Source organism: Stenella coeruleoalba (genome assembly GCF_951394435.1).
Source record: "Stenella coeruleoalba genome assembly, chromosome: 17".
Lineage (NCBI taxonomy): Eukaryota > Metazoa > Chordata > Mammalia > Artiodactyla > Delphinidae > Stenella > Stenella coeruleoalba.
This window is the reverse complement of record NC_137163.1, coordinates 62675792-62694948: the sequence shown is the minus strand read 5'-3', so window position 1 is coordinate 62694948 and position 19157 is coordinate 62675792. Positions and strand designations below refer to the sequence as shown.

Here is a 19157-nt window from a genome sequence, read left to right as displayed (position 1 = left end):
ATGTGCAGTAAGTGGCAGGAATGTGATACATATAGTCTTAAACTAAAGCCCTCTTCCACTGCTTTCCCTGAAGCAAATATCGTCGTGAATTCCACTGAATGTTCAGTATTGTTCTTGATAATTTCCTGAATGAGTTTGCTTGGGACAAGGATGCAGACAAGGAAAGACTTGTACCTCAACGTTGTAGTCATCTTCCACTGATTTTATCTCTGCCTCCACACCCTCTCTCCAAAATTCTTTTCAAAGATGGATAATACTCTTCACCACAGTAAGCAAACAGCCTTATCAATCACTAGCTGACCAAATCTCTGGCCCTCACTTTCTGTGTTAATTCTACTAATAGTTTACCTAAATGAGACTTGGGATTCCGAGAGAATACCAAGGCAATTCTATGGGACACTAAGATAAAGTATTCAAAAGAACATCATGATATACATCTAAATCTTTTAGGCCTTCTCTGTGCGGTTTCTGGGTTAATCCTAGAGATCAGGTTCAAACACAACCCATCCCAAGTTCATTTGTAAAATGCCTCTTACTCCAAAATACCAAGCAAGATAGCACTTAAGAACTAAACGTTTATTAATAATATTTAGTATTTTTTAAGGTTCAAAAATCAACATCTTATTTAAATACCTAACTAAAAGTTATGAAACTTAAATATACTTAACATTTAGGATTTTAAGTACCTTATTCAGAACTTTCGATAGTCTCTGTTATAGTTACATCAACTGAGTAGCATTCAGGAACTTACGGAAATGGGCTCATTCAACCCATACTGTTACCTTGAATTTCATCGTATTTTCTGCCTTTTCATGGCTGATCAGTGTGACAGTCTGGAATAATGCTAGTCAATATATGAAATGAAAAAGCACAGCATTTAGAGTCATAGCTGGGACTCTGATACAAATATTCGTAACTTTTTGGCTACATGACCTTGGGCAAGTCATTTACCTGCAGGAAATCGTTCACAGGGACCTTGTAAGACTCTAATGAGACGAGAAAGTTCTTTGTGTAAAGCAAATGTCTCGCATCCTACTATATTAAAAATCACATTTTAGTGTAGAGACGGAGCTCTGTAAGTGTGGCCTTCGATTTTCCCAGTGAGAGACTCAATGACTACCACTAAAGAACATCATATGACCTATGGCATAATTAACCTTTACAAAGAGGCCTTTAGTGGGATCTTACTATATATTTTTTAATGTGTTCGAGACACAGGAATTAAAATTTCCCCTAGTTCTTCCAATTAGTAAAGGCTAACATGTACGAAGCAGTTCCTATGTGCCAGGTACTGTACTAAGCACTTAAGGTAAATAAGCTCATCTCCTCCTCCGATGAGGTCAGTGCTGTGGTTCTACCCATTTTACAGATGAGGAAACCAGGGACACAGATTAGAGAAGAATTCCTCCATCAATCATGACCACAGCCAAAACTTCACCCATATTCACTGCATTCTATATACACTGATATTTTCTCCTACTCCCATATGTCAGACCCCTGTAGAGGCTATGACAGAATCCTAAGTCCTTTCTGGTACTTTGGGGGTAAGAAGGACATGCTGGATATAGATAATTGATACACCTGGGATCATCGAACACAGCCTGATGGATCCTTACACTGTCCTGGCAGAATATGCCACGTCCACGGCTGCCTATGAAGTTGGAGAGAAGAGTCTACACCGCTTTGCAGAGCCTGGGGGAGGGCTGCGAGTGCACAGGTTGAGCCTAGGGAGCTGCTCACCACGACTCTTGGAATAGCTATTGTACGAAAAGGGCACGCAGAGTATTTTCCAGATCTCCCAACCACACGGTCTTCACCCTAGCTTTGGCTCCAGCCACCGAAACACGTGGTTTGGACACGAATCTGGAGTCGATAATCTTTCTAGCACCCTGTGCTTCTCCCGCCTGCTCCAAAGTAGTCTGTCCTGTGTTCTGTTCCCTTAGGATTTGCTAGGAGATGAATCACGTGAGTTGATAAATCCGTTAACACCTAGAGGCGGTAACTGGGCATTGCTTACGTGGGGGTCTTCGATACCTCAGCCCTCAACAAGAGTGGCTCACTTGGGAATTTAAAAGCGCTGTGGCAGCTCCGTGGGAGGCTGTTCTGGAGAAGGTCCGTTTATTGTACTTCACAGGCTGCCTGCTGATGCGTGGAGCCAGCCGAGGCCAGCACCGAGGATGGCTTCAAAGGCTGCAGGTTCTAGTGGCAGCAAGTTTATTCAGCTGCACTTTGGACCTAAGCAGCAGAGGCCAGAGCAACATAGTAATTTCTTTGGGCCACAATGGTCAGAAAACTGTAACTGAAAAGTGCCCACGCAGGAGAGACTTACTTCATCTTTAAGTTTTCCTTAAAAACAGGAGCAGATTCAAAACCCGGGATAAGGCACTAACACAATTAACGAAGGCAGTAAAGCAGAGCGATGAATCTTACTTTGCAAAATGATTCCAAAGGCCTAAGATGAAAGAGACGAAGAAAAAACTTAATGGTGCAGCGTAAGACCTTCTGCCAGGTGGGTTCTTTGAGCACTGCGCCCCCCCCATTTCTATTATTAATTTCTCAGCAGATCTTTCTTTCACCACCATCACCAGCCAAAAATTCCACATAACTCAAGACAGTAATTTACTCATAAAGGAAACACACCTGCAACTTTATTAATAACCAACGTTTTTTTTTTATTAGAGCAGATACAGTTGTGAAAACTGTACATTATACATTTTGGTTTCAAGGATTATAAATAACGGAACTCGCAGGTAGGGAGTTCTTTTTCACAGCAAGAAACTTTAAATAAACAAAGTCATGTTTTATTAAGTACATTGGCAGACTTCATGTGCTGTCCAAAATGTAGAGTACAGTATAACAACCCATTAGAAAGAGCCTTTCATGTAAAATACAGCTGTGCACATTTTAGAAAAATACCAACAATTTGAGCTTTGTTTTTAAAAAAGCTTATAAATCATACATACATTTATAAATGGAACCAACATGCTCACTTTATAAACATATCCTTTATTATCTGTTACCCATTATTTTCCAAAGCATTACACATTCGAAATAAACACTTAAGATTAAATATTTTATTTAATTTTTTTAAAAAATCAGCTTTCCCAGCATCAAGAGCGATGGGGTGAGGAAGGAGCAGTGAGAATATTGAGACTGACACAGGAACTGAAACGTTTCTTGGGGGAAAACGTATACTTCCTAAATTTAAAAGTCAAAGCAAAATGTAAAAAATAAATAAATATACAAGTTGTAATTTTCATTTGCTCTCTTTCTGCTTTCTTCTTTATTCCATATTGGTCACACCCAGGATTCTCAACATATTGTACTTCTGCAAAAAACACCACTGCGTTACTGCCCTGCAGGTGACAAAGCATTCAGTCCACACCTGTGCTAATACGGGAATTGTCTCTCCTGCGTCGGAACAGTAGCAGATAAGGTAAAAAGAATCTGATTAAACCATGCAGATCGTGAAAATGTTTAGGAAGAGCTCCCTCTCCTCAGTAACGTCTTACCAAGATTGGACAGATAACTTACCTCCCCTGATTTTCTTTTTAAATAAGTATTTTTATAAAGACCACGTAGTTTCTCTAAATAAGCATGCTTCTGAGTAATAAAGAATAAATTATAAAACAGCAAAAAAATCAGATTATGTCAGAATAACAAAGGACTGCAAAAGACAGATACTTAAAAATTGTCTAAGCCTTTAAAATGTGAAATACAGTTACAAAAGGACTTTGAAAAACATGAAAGGCGTAAAATTGAGAAGCACTGATTTTAACAAAGCTTTATGCTCTACCTGAACGTATTCAACAAAAATTTAAGTTTGGGGGGAAAAAAAAAAAAGAGCAGTTATTAATAGCATCTTGCTTAACTTTCATGGGAATTAACATAGCTACTGACAAGATTTTATTTGGTTGGCAAACTACGTCAGCAATGAAACTGAATCCTTTAAACACCGATTACTGCAATCCATGCAACATTTTGACTCTACTTCTTAGAATTCTCTCGTGTTTCAGCTTTTAAAATTTAGCACCTCCTAAGTGCGTAAATAATTTATCTCAGTAGTGTTAAAAATGTTTAAAGTTAAATTATTTTTAGGTAGGTGTAATGCCTTTCAAATTGCTAACTTTTAAATAGCCTTTTACAGGTTTAGGAAGACTAAACGACACGAAGAATGATGTATTGCTATCAAAATAAACACATTTTCTCTAGCAGTCTGTTGTTTCTTTTCCTTGAGATGCGACACATGTGCTTCAGCCAGCCGGGACCGCATGTTGAAGATGACTATACATCGGATTTAAATAAACAGCAGAAATGAACATCATCGTGCACAAGCCAACGAAACCTTCTCTCCCGGGACGTTCCAGGAGATGAGAAAGCAGCAGGTCATGGCATAAGACTGGTGAGTGATGCGGCTACCTACTTCTTCTAATGAGACAGGAGTGAATGCTGGAACCACGGCCACAGCAACACAATCCTCCGACCGCATTCCTCGGGCAGTCGTTTGTTTCCCCAGCTCCCTACTAGAATCGTCAGATGGTAAAATAGTAAGGCAGCTGTTGACTTCCATCAAAAAAAAAAAAAAATGCAGCTCCATACATTTCCAGTTTAGTCACACTCTGCTAGGACAGATGGAGTAGCCAATGCCAGGAACTTCGCCGGATGGGGCTGCTTCAGCAGATTTTAAAAAAGAATGATTATTAAGTTTTGCTCTCCAACATGGCTGCTTGCTTCAGCTCCCAGAGGACCCCAAAGCATTCCCAGGGGGACCGAACGGGTCCTCCGGCTGAATTTCCCCAGTTTCATCTCTCTCTCTGGTGATCCCATCCTAATTCCAAGCCTCCTTCCCTGTGTCTGAGTCTGACTGCGGTGTGCCATTTAAAGGGCTGATGACACCACCGCAGAGAACTGTGGGCTAACACCACTAGTTGTCATGACTTCACTGAAGGGTCAAAACAGTTACATCATTGAGTAACTATGTTGAATCGCATTCAGACACAGCCACAATTAAAGTGAAGGACAATACGTAGTTGTTAAAAAAAAAAAAATTGAATACGGGGAAAAAATGTTATATATTGTGATTTTATAGAGAAATGAAGGCTGTTCTTACCTTTTCCTAATTCCAATCAAGTTAGAAAGTGAACAAAAAGAATGGCCAACCCGATATTCAACAGCATGACGAGGACAATCATGATTGAATTAGGGCCCTGGAAACGAAATAGAACAAAACAAGTGTCACTTTTCCATGTTAACGGCAGTAGATAAATTAGCTCACAAAACCAATTACCAAAAATATTTAAAAAGACCCAACACAGCTGCAGTAAATAAGGTATGAAGAATGACGGCAGTTCCAAAAGGTATAAACTAAAAATAGCTAGGCTGTATTTAAATGGAGCCGTCTCTCAACTTTCACTTAAAGATGAATCCAGTCTTGATTAAAGCTAAAAAACGACTTAAAAAGTAGTCGACTTCACCTCGAAACACTGGGCAACACTCTGGGTGAGACACAGCTCACCGTAAAGGGTTTAAAAACTGATGGGAATTAGATACGCATTTTTGTTAAGGTGTATGTAAGTCGTCGGATAAAGAAGAATCATTTCCTCATAAAGGCAGTTAGAAGGGGAGAGTGAAATCCGCAGACAATGAGGCTGCTCTGGAAAAGTTTAGGAAAAACTCAAAATGAGGTTCTTTGACTCTTGCTTTTCTTGCTTTTCCTGGGTTTCTTTTTGGATACTATCCCTTCCTTAAGGTAAAAGCTGCAAGTGGGAAATTGAGCCCTCTCAGAAGTTACTGTGCAGCTCTAATTTTTAATTCCTCTGCTTAAAGCCACAACGTTTCAGAAATCAGGTTACATTTTAACAAATCAGAGTCCTATTTTGCCAAATACTGCTATAAATAAATACCACATAGCCCAAGGTACCCAAAATTCACTTTTTTTTTTTTAAAAAAAAAACAAAGAAACCTTTTATGACCCATCTTTTTAGATCTGCCTGTGCTTGGCCATCTTTATTACAAAGATGCGATCTTGGTATTTACTATTAAAATAGTGTCTAATTCTTAAGTGGCATTAAAAGTGTTCTAAAAAGTGTTCTAAAACTTGCCATATAAGAGAGGTTGGGTAGGTAGTTTTATTCTCATTCTACAGATGAGGAAACAGTTGTACTATATTTGACTATCCAATGAGACTACAGTGAAACTGGGTCAGAGTCCTCATATGTCGTATTGATGTGATTTTTTTTGCGGGGAGGGGGTGGGTAAGTGAGCAAGGGAGACCGGAACTGCCACTGGTCCAGTGCTTATCTCGCAGGACCTAGGGCTTGAGTCTCATATCCTTCAAGGACATCTCCTTTCTGGATGAGGTCACAACCTCCTTGGTAGAGGTCAGAGTACCCTGTTCTTTACCCTAATGCTTCACACTTTACTGTCGTTTCTTGTTAACTGTCATCTTTCCCCCTAGACTGAGTTCCACAGGGGCACTGCCTTGTTTACCACTCTATACCCACACATAAGGGCTGCCCAGTTCATCCAGGCAACCAATATTTAATGAAAACCAATCCTTTGGTACTTTTCCAAGTACTATGGAGGTGGTGGTTGAACTGATATATTCACTGTATTAAATGAGGAACAGGGTGATTAATAAAATCAGGGTGAGAGAGAGGAGGAATAAAAATGGGTGCCCTTGATGTAGGGACTGTTAGGAAGAAGAAAAAGCCTAGTTCCTAAACCCCAAGTAAATGGGAGGAAAACAAACAATTCTTCACGGTGACTATTAGTTCCATTTTACAAAGCTCCGAGAGGGTAAATGTCTTGCCCAAGGTTACTCAAGCCAGTTTGAACAAATTAGAACTGGGATTAAACTTTAGTCTGTTCACTTCAGAGCTACATGTTCTTTTTATCTCTATTAAACCCACAGGCCTTAGTTTAAAAATAATTTCCCATCAACTTCTTTAAAATGGCATTTTCATCTACATCCTATGATACTGTAGTATCAGAAAAACATCAAATCTTGATAATGACCAATGGTTCTTTTAGTAGAGTTGTATTCTCAACCTATGTAACTCCTCAGTCAATCATGGTTAACTTAGAACATATCAATAATGTAGGAAACTCTTATAACTCAGAAAATAATTGAGATGATCGTTCAACGTCATTACTCAGCATGGAGATTAAGGAAATGCTGTTACTACACAGACTGATTAGATCTTGCCATGAATGTGTTAAGAATTTTGGGATCGTCTCAACTCTTTTGGGTTAGTGGATTTCTTTTCATAATTCCTAAAGACAGTGATATGAAAGAAGTTGAGGAAAAGTAACAGGGTCAGAGCAATACAATGTGGAGTTCAGTGACTTACACGGACGCTAGGAAAGCGGAATAATAGAGTACCTTCGGTAAAGCTACTTTCAAAGACTTAAGGTGTGCCTGGACCTTTAACTCCCATTTCATAAATCCTTATAAGGTTCTATGAATTTCTAACCTTTTTGAATTGGTTAGTATTTTGGGCTTGTGTGTGTATATATATTTATATACCTAACACTATTGAACATGTATTTCTTGTATATATTCTAATATACAAATATATGTGTATTTCTCCTACTAGTATAGCTCCATTATATAAAGCTATTTTTAAAGATGACTCAGTGAAGATAAACCAGCAATAAAAGACTCAAACAGCAACCAGGTAAAAAATAAGTTCTGGGATGCTATGTTTAATAGGCAGATACCAAGACGTCAGTGACCTCTGTGCTCTTCAGATACCTGGGCTGGGTACAGGGTGGAAAGCTTTAAGGTGAAGTCTCATAAATATGACTGTGGTGGCCAGTTGTAGCTTAAAATAGCAAAATGAAAAAAAAAAATCAGTCTTGATTTTCAAGACGGACTGGGACAGGTGTAATAAAAGAAGCTGTGGCAGGGCAAAGTGCGAGTCTTGTTTGGAAGAAACTTTCAGGCAGTTAGAAAATAAAGTGCAGGAAGTCAAAATATGGAAAGACGTTCTAACTCAAAATTTTTTTCTTCAAGATACTATCGCTCATTTAAAATTGTGAAGAATTTTCTGAAGAGTTAGTATAGTTTATGTTAAACCTCAAACTTCTCCAAAAACATGGAAAAAGCCAAGTTTAATTATATGTATTTATGGAATGTGTGTGTGTGTTTCAAACCTGATCTAACAGGGATAGGGATGCCTTAGGTTTTACGACAATTCAGAAGAAAGGTCGGGTAAATCTCAGACTCTGAGGCTGATCGGTGTAATTGCTAAGAGAAAAGTGCAGGTAGTTTTCAGGAGTTGAGATTCCTAAAAAGAAGACTCCTCACTAGTCTATTTGACGATAAGGTTCTAAAGATACCTCTACTGCCTCCTAGCCAAGCTGCCACACTGCAAAAATCCTACAAAAAATTCTGGCATCCCATAGCATTGAGTCCATAGGAGTCACAGACTGAAGGGATGGTGCACAGTGAGCCTTGCCAGGGCTTCCCTTCCCCTAAGTGTCAGCCTGTGTCCCAGAAGAGTCTCTGGATTTCTAGGAGATCAATATCTAGGGTGATCCTGAGGGTGGGTCAAAACCTACTGGAATATTTATGAACTATTTATGCTCCAACTAGTGTTAAGGCGAACTCAGTAACAGTCAACGCTCTTTGAATACTTACTTTGTGCTAGGCACTGTGCTGAGAACTTTATAAAGTATCAACTCATTTAATCTTTACCACAACCCTTGATACAGGTACAGATGAAAAAATCAAGTCACGGAGCAGTCAAGAAACTTGCCTAAGGTCATCGAGCTGGTAAGTAACACAGCTAGGATGTGAACCTGTGAAGTCTGGCGCCAGAGGCCCTACCGCTAGCCACTAGCCTACCCTGTCTCAGTAAGCTGGCTAAAATTGTGCAGATGGTTTGGTCAGCCACCCTACACGTGGCGATGCTGACTCAAGGTGGATCTCTCACAAAGATGGATTCAGTCTGCTTCCCCTCAGATGTCTGCTTTAGTGTGAACTCTGCCATGAATTTCCACGTTGTATATGTAAACTTCTAACTTACTTACACAGTGTCTTTTTACCTCGAAATTGTATGCAGTGCTCTTTTGTTTTAAAGGCCATTCACTGCCTACCTTTAGGATGATTTTGTCACTTCCTAACTCTCTGTGAAGAAAACAGTTATAAGGGGTGCGAGAGGCAGCTTTATGTTATTAAGGATGAGAAGGTTAATTGTGAAAGTCTCCGCACGAAGGTGCCAACTCAGTCCTGCCTTCCAGCTCCCGGCAGAGGTGCAGAGCTGCTGGCCTCCCTTCTCTCTTGGGGTGTTTAGGGGAACCCTAGAGACCGGCCTGCAGAGCTGCACGATGCTTGGCCAACTCCCAGAATCTGACTGTTTCGCACATTCGTTAAGACAGATGCTGTTTCTGAACAAGAAGGCTGTGAATTTACCAAATATACCTATTAGTAACGTTTTACAGAAAGACAACTAGGTAGCTCATCTAATATGAGGAACACTGGGGCACACGCTTCCCCTTGGGGAGTTCTGGAAATCAACTGAACCCCACTACTGGGTTCCCGAAGGTATAAACGATAATAGCCTTGCATTGCCTGAATCTCCCCTTTGTAAATCAGGCAAACCAATACTAATACGTAGGTGAGGCTTTACTAACCTATGGCTATAAATGCTGAAAGCCAAATAAGAAGTGAGTTATCACATTTAACAAATTCAGTAGTGATGCTGTTAGCACAGACAGTTATAATATCAGGATACTGACATACCAGTGTTAAAATATTTTAAAAGATGAATGCTCACTGAACAGTCTCAAAGTTATTGTTTTGAAAACCATTTATCTACATGGAGGTTGACTCTCAGAAAGTTAACCTGATTTATTCATATTTAGATAATTAAAATGGTGAGAATTTTAAAAAGGTGGGAACCTGTGTTGATAGATATTAGCAAAATAAACCTAAGAAATTTCAAATATAAGTTAATTAAAAAATGAATTTCAATGTCTAACCCTATGAGTAGATAGAACAGTAAGAATTTTTTCTTAAAGGTAAGAAACTGATGGATGTATTGTTGGCCAAAATATTAATCCACACCTTTATGCAAATGTTTCTGAAATTACTAGTAAATACTGGGTCAGCTATGGCTTCCTCCCTAAATGACAATCTTTTCCAAAGGCATATGACTAGGTCAACAGATCAGTCAGCTTTTTATCAAAAATTACTTAGCTTCAGATTTTATAAATGCTACAGAATTTGATAAAATACTAATTCCTTTTATCATTAACAAATCTCATGGAATGAGGATGTAATAACAAAAACCTTAAATGCTCCAGACTCATAATAAAACTAGCATCTACCAGAAAACTGAAATTTTAGGAGAACTGACACTCGGAGGAGTTAGAAGACCAAAGTGATTTTCTTAAACAGTTGAAAAATTTCACTTCTCATATGGGAAAGAAAAAGTTCTAGCTGCAAAGCCTGGCCATTAAATAAAATCCACACTATTTATGAGAATAATTCATAATAGCTAGAAAAGATGTTCTTTTGTCTAAAGATGCTGACCATTGTGGGTGCAGAGTCAAAAGGCAGGTTAAGGACTTAGCAAATGGCAGTGGAGCCCTCCTCCTGGTTAGAGCACAGGCGCAGGGGGCAGGTGGGCCGTGATTCCTTCCCAGCCCTCAGAATTAGCTATTGTTATGGACTGCATATTTGGATCTATCCCCTGCCCCCAAATTCATCCACTGAAGCCCTAACCCCCAATGTGATGGTATTTGGAGGTGGAACCTTTGGGAGAGAATCAGCTCATGAGGGTGGAGCCCTCAGGATGGGATTAGTGCCCTTCCAAGAAGAGACGCCAGAGAGCTTGTTTCCTCTCAGTCCCGTGAGGACACAGGGAGAAAGACGGCCTGTGTTCTATCGACCAGGAAGTAAGTAAGTGGCTTCTCACCAGACACTGAATCTGCTGGTGCCTTGATCTTGGGACTCCTGAGCCTTCAGAACTGTGAGAAATAAATGTTTGCTGTTTAGACTACCCAGTCTAGGGTAGTTTTGTTATAGCAGCCAGAGCTAATAAGACAGCTACCATGTAGTCCTTTTTTTTTTTGGTGGTGCCTCACAGCTTGTGGGATCTTAGTTCCCTGACCAGGGATCGAACCCCGGCCCTCGGCAATGAAAGTGAAACAGGACAGAAGGGGGCAGGGCACAACCTTTAAAAGAATGATATAGCCATAGTACATGACAAAGACTGGTTAGAACCAACTAGGTCCAAGATGGCAGAAGATCTGACTTCCAGAAGACCTTAAGCCTCATTGCATGCTCATTGTAATGTATCACCTTATGCTAAATGACACATCCACCAGCGCCACGACAGTTCCGAGGCCAACCATAAAAGGTCACAAAGTGGGCGGTGACCCAATTCCTGGAAATCCCCGGCCCTTCCCCAAAAGTTGGAATAATCCACTCATTAGCCTATGAAATTACCAGCCCATAAAAATGAACCACCCCATATTTCGAAGCCTCTTGCCTTCCAAGATGGCCCACACTCTGTCTGTGGAGTGTGTTTTTCTCTAAATAAATCTATCAATCACTTTGTCTCCGAATTCTTTCACAACGAAGAAAGAACCTTAAATCCACCGGGAACAAAAGTGCAGAGTCCTAACCACTGGACCGCCAGGGAATTCAACAGCTACCATGAAGCTCACCAAGAAGTGCAGTAAAGGCTTGTAAAAGTGGAGCTGCAACAAGCTAGTCACGTCAGCCTACCTGCATGAAGCCTGAGGGTTGGCCGAGTGAGCACAGAGGAATTTCTGCCCGAGAGCCCACTGTGGCTCAAGCTACCAGGGCTAGGCTCTACTCTGCACAGCCCGGTGCTCCCAGGGACTTTTGCTAAGCGTAGGTGCAAATCGTCATCATCAAGGCGCAGATGCCCCACGCTGCCACCCGAAAGAACCAAAAGGAGCAGAAGTGAGAGAAAAACACGTCTCGCACGACTTACCGAATTGGCTTCTTTTTCCAAAGCAGGGCACGAATCGTTGCTTGCTGGGTTCTTTGGTATAGCAAGTTCAGACTTCTTAGCTTTTGGCTCAGCTTTGCTTTCTTTGGCAACTGGTTTTGTCACAGATTTAGGGGGACTCCACCTGTTGGGCGATGGCTTGTGCACCAGCGCCGAGGAAGACGGGCTTGGCCCTTCCTCTTCTTCCACGTCCTCCGGGGGGTACTGGGGGGCGTTCAGTTTCACGTAGTAGCCGTGATACTGAGAGTGCAGCTCCCCGTTACTAGGGTTAGGGACGTGGTGACGGCCAGAGTACCTGGAGTGGGGCACAGCCGCTCCCACCTCCTTCGTGGGAGCCTTGGAGGTCAAGGGCTTATTGACGGTGGCCGTCACCTGTTCCTCGGCTGCACTCCTTTTGTCTTGGTTGAGTCTGGCCCCTGAGCTGGGATTCTGCTTCTTCACGGGCTTTGGGGAGGGAGAGCCGCCTTGTTTGGGACTTGCCTCGGGAGACGCTGGGGGTGTCGTGCCTTTGCGATAAAAATGAGGAGATTCCTTTGGTGTAGGTGGCTTTTCCGGGACCTTTTCTTCTGGATTTTCTTTAGCATCTACACCTTCCTGAAATCTCTGTTTGACATAATCTGGACCTGGGGAGAAAGGGGACAACACGAGGGAAGGCGATAAAAAATAATAAGGCATAAAGGCTTGTTCCTCATGGCTCTACTCATATATTATTTTGCTAAATCAGCTTAGCCTTTTCTCTTTTTGTTTTAAACATATTTATGAGGCTTTGACTAAGCATAAGGACGTTTCATTCCCTGGGAGAAAAGATTATTTCCTGATTAAAAGTTTTTAAGTTAATATATACCATTATGTACACTACTGTGATAGCCGCAAAAGTGAAACAGTCCTGCTTTTCGCTGCTGGTAGAATACAGAGGCAGAATTCATATGGACAGAGCACTGGAGACAGCACCATAATTAATCTGAACGTTCCAATTTACATGGTATAACTAAAATACAGAGTATACACTCATATACAGAAATAAACTGACTCGTATGTTTAATATGTAATATATTAGAACACTTAAGTATATTAATGTTTAATAAAGTATCTATACTGTCGGTGGAGAACATGCAGATAACATAGTTTTAATGACCCTTCATCAAAGGAGCATTTAAACTGCCTAGTTAGGAACAACTTCTGAGCTTTAGGTTACACTTTATAAGATGACTTACTCGGAGTCCCTTCACAGCCTGGGTTTGCATCAGCAGCGTTTCTGCAGGCATCAAAGTCAAGACAAGGCAGTTGTCTTTGGCTCTGTAGTCTCAGGATTTTTTTTTTCTTTTTCTGAGTACTTTAGAATTGTGTAACAATCATATGTTATTTTCATAAATAGAAGAAAATTTCACTTAAAAAAAGGGACCCTGGTGCCATTGTTATTTTATGGGTAGATGTTGGGGGGAGTGGGGATGTAAGGAGAATGTGCATCACAAGATGGTACTGGCAGTGAGCGCTTATTTAAGGAGGCCAGTGGTCCAGAGAAGGGCCTTTCCGGGGCCCTCAGAGACATGCTCCAAGGCAGTGCCCTTCTTTCTAGGCACTTTGCCCCTCAGCCCCTCCCCAGTAACCGGGTCCTGTGCATCCTTTGGCCACCACTTCACCCATCAGCCATTTTTCATCACAGCAAGTCAAGGTCACACAGTCCAGCTGGCCCTCTTCTCCGCAAAGGGGCAGGAGCTGACAATGTCATCTCTGGAGTACCCAAGGAAGAAATCACCCACCAACTTGCTTACAGGAGCTGACCAGCTCTTGTCAACTCCAGAGCACTGCATCTGTTCGCTTCCCTTCCTGTCTCTACTCCCACCTCTCAGCCCAGAGGGGCTGAAGAACAATTATCCTTAAAATTGTTAAAAGTACATACTGCCTCCACCAACAGATGAATGGATAAAGAAGAGGTTTTATATACACACACGTGGAATACTACTCAGACATAAAAGAGAACGAAAGTTTCCCATGTGCAGCAACATGGACGGACTTGGAGGGCATTATGCTAAGTGAAATAAGTCAGAGAAAAACAAATACTGTATGGTGTCACTTATGGAATCTAAAAGATACAACCAACTAGGAAATATAACAGAAAAGCAGCAGACTCACAGATATACAGAGAACAAACTACTGGGTACCAGTGGGGGGGGGGAGGGAGGGAGGGAGGGGCACTATAAGGTGGGGGAGTAGAAGAACTACTGGGTGTAGGATAGGCTCAAGGATGTATTGTACAACAAGGGGGGTATAGCCAATATCTTGTAATAACTGTAAATAGAAAATAACCTTTAAAAATTGTGTAAAAATAGGGCTTCCCTGGTGGCGCAGTGGTTGAGAGTCTGCCTGCCGATGCAGGGGACGCGGGTTCGTGCCCCGGTCCGGAAAGATCCCACATGCCGCGGAGCAGCTGGGCCCGTGAGCCATGGCCGCTGAGCCTGCGCGTCTGGAGCCTGTGCTCCGCAACGGGAGAGGCCACAGCAGTGAGAGGCTCGCGTACCGCAAAAAAAAAAAAAAAAAGAAAGAAAATTGTGTAAAAATAAAAAATTTCAAAAAGGTAAACAAAAAAATTACATTACTACCGACTTGTAATTGCTCTTCCCATGTTGTGAGACTACCATTTATTATACAAGGCACTTTCCAAAATGTAAAAGCCTCAGCAAAATCTTAGGAAGCAGGCAATATTCCGATTTCACTGATACGGAAACAGCTGTAGCAGCTGAAAAACCCAAAGTCACACAGCTCCTGTGTATCCTTAAGATAAAATATAATGCAACATGGAATACACTAAGCCCAGAAATGAGAATCCCCAAGGACCCACATTTATAGCTTGTACTCAGGGCCAAAAGCATAAGAGCATTATCTCATATTCCATCCTCCAGAAGACAAAGCCAAACAGGGTTCAAATTTCCCAAACAGGTCAACACCGCCAACAACTGCGATTTCCTTTCCTAAACTTGGTTAAGTACCCCCTTTAAAAAAGTTGGCAATTTTCTTTTACATCCTCCATTAAAAACGGCAGTATGATTTCTTGGCACAGAGATGTATCTCACTTGAGTGAAGAAAAAGAGGCAACTGCAATTATTCAAAAGGTGCTTTGTTTCTGGATTCTTCCTTGGTGTTGTGACTGGGACATACCACCAAGAGGAAGAAGCATCGGCAGCACCAGAAAGCGACATTCTTCATCAACAGGCTTGCCCCTACTTTCAAAAACCCATGAAGAACATTTATACTGGCCTTTCATGGAGAAACCCCTCCTCTGCAGTGTACCATTTACATATTTTCCTCCCACCCCTCTACCCCAGATTTCATCAGAACTTGGTTTCATTTGTGCTTCTCTGTTATCCAATTTTAGAGCATTACTGAAATACCCATCTAGGCATGGTAGTAAGTGTTCCGTGCAAAGGTAATTAATAGTCAAGGCTCTTGGAGCCAATCATTTTTCATTTAAGCCGCCTAACTCTGAAACACAAATTACGAAGTACTTTTAATGTCTTCAGTCTAAGGGGTCAGTGCAAAAGTTAATTTTGCAAATCCTTCTCTCTCGAGATTAAGTCATATTAAAAGCTAATGTTTAAATACACACAACAGAAAAGAACGGGAAAAAATAATCTCTGGCAAACATGACTAGTTATGCACTCTTGATGTTGGAAGGAGAAGACAGTCACTGAACCACGAGAAATAAAGCTGTCACAAAGCCTATGTGCTCCATTTTGAAAAGGTGAGACCCTAACAGTGACGCTTACAAGTTCAGGATTTATCTGGGTAACCACTGGTCTCACCTGCGTTTACTGCAGAAAGCAGACGAGAAGCTGAAATGGGAGCTGCTCTGACAGATCCCAGCAAGCACCAGCTGCCAGCAAGGGATGAGACTCTGCTGAAACGCTAACAGCGGCAAGAGATCGTTTATTTGGGAGGAAACTCAGGCAATTCAGTAAGAGCGGGTCCAAGAAAAATAATTTTTTAAAAAGTGATATGCTTTAGTTATCTGGAAAAAGAACAAAGACTTACAAATACCTGAAGACAAAGCACAGTTTCAAACGCTCTTTGTAAAGAGTAAGTAGAACTCTGCCTACCTCTTAATTTATGCTATCATTAATAGGCCAAGCAGAGAATGATTTGGCCACTGGAGGATTTTGTAGTAACCGACTTACGAAGCTTTATTTTGGATTCCATTGAATGTATTTATTATGTTTATGAACTCTCAAATACTGGTCTAACCACTCCTTTAGATCTTTAGAAATCTCATGCATTGCTCCTTTGCACAGTTTTCCTGTCTTAAATGTCTTAGGAAAGGCATTTCTTGTGCCCTATCTCCTAAGACGTGGTTTTCAGGCGTATTCAATTCAGTTTTATTTACAGGGCTTCTGATGATATTCAAAACCTGTTGAGCTCAAAGAATTTACCAGCACCACCTTTCAGATGAAAAAATCCCCCCCAACTTTATTATGCGTTAAAAATTGGCTGGATAAGGGAATAAAGGCACTCCAAAGCAGTCAGTCCACATTTGCTGCCCATCAGAGGTACCTGGGGTGCGATTCCCAGAGAATTTAATAAGTATGAATCGAAGCCTAGAAATCTTGATGTTTAACAAATGCTCCAGGTAACTCTCATGTACCCAGTGTTGGCATTTAAAAGCATGGCAAATTTGGGATCGACATGTAAACACTGCTATATTTAAAACAGAAAACCAGGGACTTCCCTGGTGGTGCAGTGGTCAAGAATCCACCTGCCAATGCAGGGGACATGGGTTCAATCCCTGGTCCAGGAAGATCCCACATGATGCAGAGCAACTAAGCCCATGCGCTCTACTACTGAGCCTTCGCTCTAGAGCCCACACGCCACAACTACTGAAGCCCGTGTGCTCCAGGACCCGAGTGCTGCAACTACTGAGCTCGCGTGCTGCAACTACTGAAGCCTGCATGCCTAGAGCCTGTGCTCCGCAACAAGAGAAGCCACTGCAATGAGATGCCTGTGCACCGCAACAAAGAGTAGCCCCCGCTCACCACAACGAGAGAAAGCCTGCGCACAGCAACGAAGACCCAACGCAGCCAAAGATAAATAATAAAAAAAAAATAAAAATTAAAATAAATAAAATAAAATAGATAACCAACAAGAACCTACTGTATAGCACAAGGAACTCCCCTCAGTAGTCTGTAATAACCTAAATGGGTAAAGAATCTGAAAAAGAATAGATCCGTGTATATGTATAACTGAATCACTCTGCTGTACACCTGAAACTAACATTGTTAATCAGCTATACTCCAATATAAAATAAAAATTTAAATAAATGAAAAAAAAGCACCTGGGCGAGACCTTGAAATAAAGACTTCTGACTCAAAAAAAAAATTAATTAAAAAAAAAATTAAAGTGTGGCAAAATGTATGTTGACTAGAGGTAGACCCAACTCCAGCCTCCCTTACCTGCATCCAGCTGGAAGTGGTTCCAGCATGGCATAGTCAACTGGGGACTGGCCAGCTACCTGAGGATACACACTTAGATTTTACAGAGTAAGATTAAGTGCTTTTAAAACAAGATATTTAGTATAACGCAGAGGGCAAAAGTTTTTCCTGGACAAGTTTCTTGGAAGGCACACGGTGTGACTACTACTTGTCTGTGTAGTAATGTGCGTCAGTGTTGCAATGCCAAGCAGCATAAAGTTGATGAGATGCAGCAGTTCATTAAAAAGACTAGTCAGAATATCACCAAGGAGGGAAATTATGAGAAGTGTTGATAGCTGTCGCAGTCAGCATTTTTGTCTGTTTTTACAGACAGTATTTCTAAATCCTAAGGGATTTTTTTTCTCCCCTGGGGATTTAGTATTGGGACGATGTCAGAGACGGGTCACCTGCTCACTGACATGCCGCACAACACGAAACAACAACACTGAGCACGTGTCATGCCCACACACAGAAAGGTTACACGTCACAGCTGGCATGAACGGCGGATGGAAACAGCAGGGCGTTCAGCTAGTTCTTCATAGGTGAGCCTCAGGGAAACGGCTGTGGGCAGAGGAAGCACCACGGAGACTCCTCCAAACAAATGTCTTTGTAGCAACATCAGAAGTCATTACATAGATAGCAGGATTTTTCTGTGGAGACTGCCAATCAGTAAAAGAAGACCAGACTGAAAGATTTTTAAAAAAATTATATAACCCATAGCAGGATCCCTTTTATATTCCATGTGGAAAGAATGCTACATTCCCACAGGACTTTAGAGTCCCATCGGTAACAATACCGCAACTTCTGAGAACACAGCCACAGCCCTGTTGTCCGCAAGCCGTGGGACACCCAGCCCAGGGCCCCTTGCACATGGTGGGCTTTCAATACACACGTGTGTGGAACGGGATACACTGGAACGCCTAAGTGGTAAGAATAACCAGCAAACCCATGAATTATTAATTTCATGTCAACTAGTGGATTATTCAGTTTTCCTTTTTTTTTGGATTATTCAGTTTTCCTTTTTCTATGAAAAAAATTTATTCAGAATTTTGGGTCTGGAAAGTGAGTTTAGAAGGCATCTATTCCAGGATGCTTCTTTCTCCTTAACCAAAAGTATTACATATTAATGATAGGCACGGACAATTCTTAAGACTTCTAATCGATACCAGAGCTTAGTTATCACTGTCTCAAAATAATCTATACTAAAAGACTTCACTTTAAGTAATCAACACACTGTGTGTGTGTGTGTGTGTGTTACACCCTGTTTGTCTCCCTGCCCCTCACAAATTCATATGTTGAAGCCCTAACCCCCAATGTGATGTTATTGGAGGTGTGGCCTTTGGGAGATAGCTTAGATTAGTTCACGAGGGTGAGACTCTCACGATGGGCTTAATGCTCTTATGAAAAGAGGAAGAGACACCAGAGTTCTCTCTCTCCAGGTGCATGCACTGGGGAAAGGCCATCTGTGAGCCAGGAAGGTGGGCATCACCAGGACCCAGCCATGCTGGCACCCTGATCTTGGACTTCCAGCCTCCAGAACCACGAAAAATAAATGTCTATTGTGTAAGCCACCCCGTCCATGGTACTTTGTTTTAGCAGCCCAAGCTGACTAATACACACACTTAAACACAGAAAGACAAAGCTCGTTGAGGGTGCTGCCTAGGCCACCTGGCAAGAGGGCCCTACGTAATACATTTGCCACATTCTC

At 41.5% G+C, this 19157-nt stretch overlaps 1 protein-coding gene and 1 long non-coding RNA gene across 8 annotated transcripts in view; one reads left to right on the top strand and one right to left on the bottom strand.

Annotated features, from left to right (window-relative positions):
* Positions 1-19157, top strand: part of LOC307175726 — a 167520-nt gene that overhangs the window by 130998 nt on the left and 17365 nt on the right. The window contains exons 2-5 of one of the 3 annotated variants that reach the window (XR_013824436.1): positions 2358-2509; positions 3308-3436; positions 4238-4402; positions 8719-10034. This is a non-coding gene — a long non-coding RNA (uncharacterized lncRNA). Of the gene's footprint in view, positions 1-2357; positions 2510-3307; positions 4403-8718; positions 10035-19157 lie in introns of those variants that run through there. The other 2 variants (XR_013824435.1, XR_013824437.1) reach the window with 2 other exon arrangements.
* Positions 4398-19157, bottom strand: part of JPH1 (junctophilin 1) — a 214017-nt gene continuing 199257 nt past the window's right edge. For 2 of the 5 annotated variants that reach the window (XM_079901145.1, XM_079901141.1), the window contains one exon: positions 10184-12613. In XM_079901145.1, coding sequence (XP_079757271.1) covers positions 11727-12613 — 887 coding nt within the window. In that variant the 3' untranslated portion in view covers positions 10184-11726. Of the gene's footprint in view, positions 4672-5110; positions 5208-10183; positions 12614-19157 lie in introns of those variants that run through there. The other 3 variants (XM_079901143.1, XM_079901142.1, XM_079901144.1) reach the window with 3 other exon arrangements.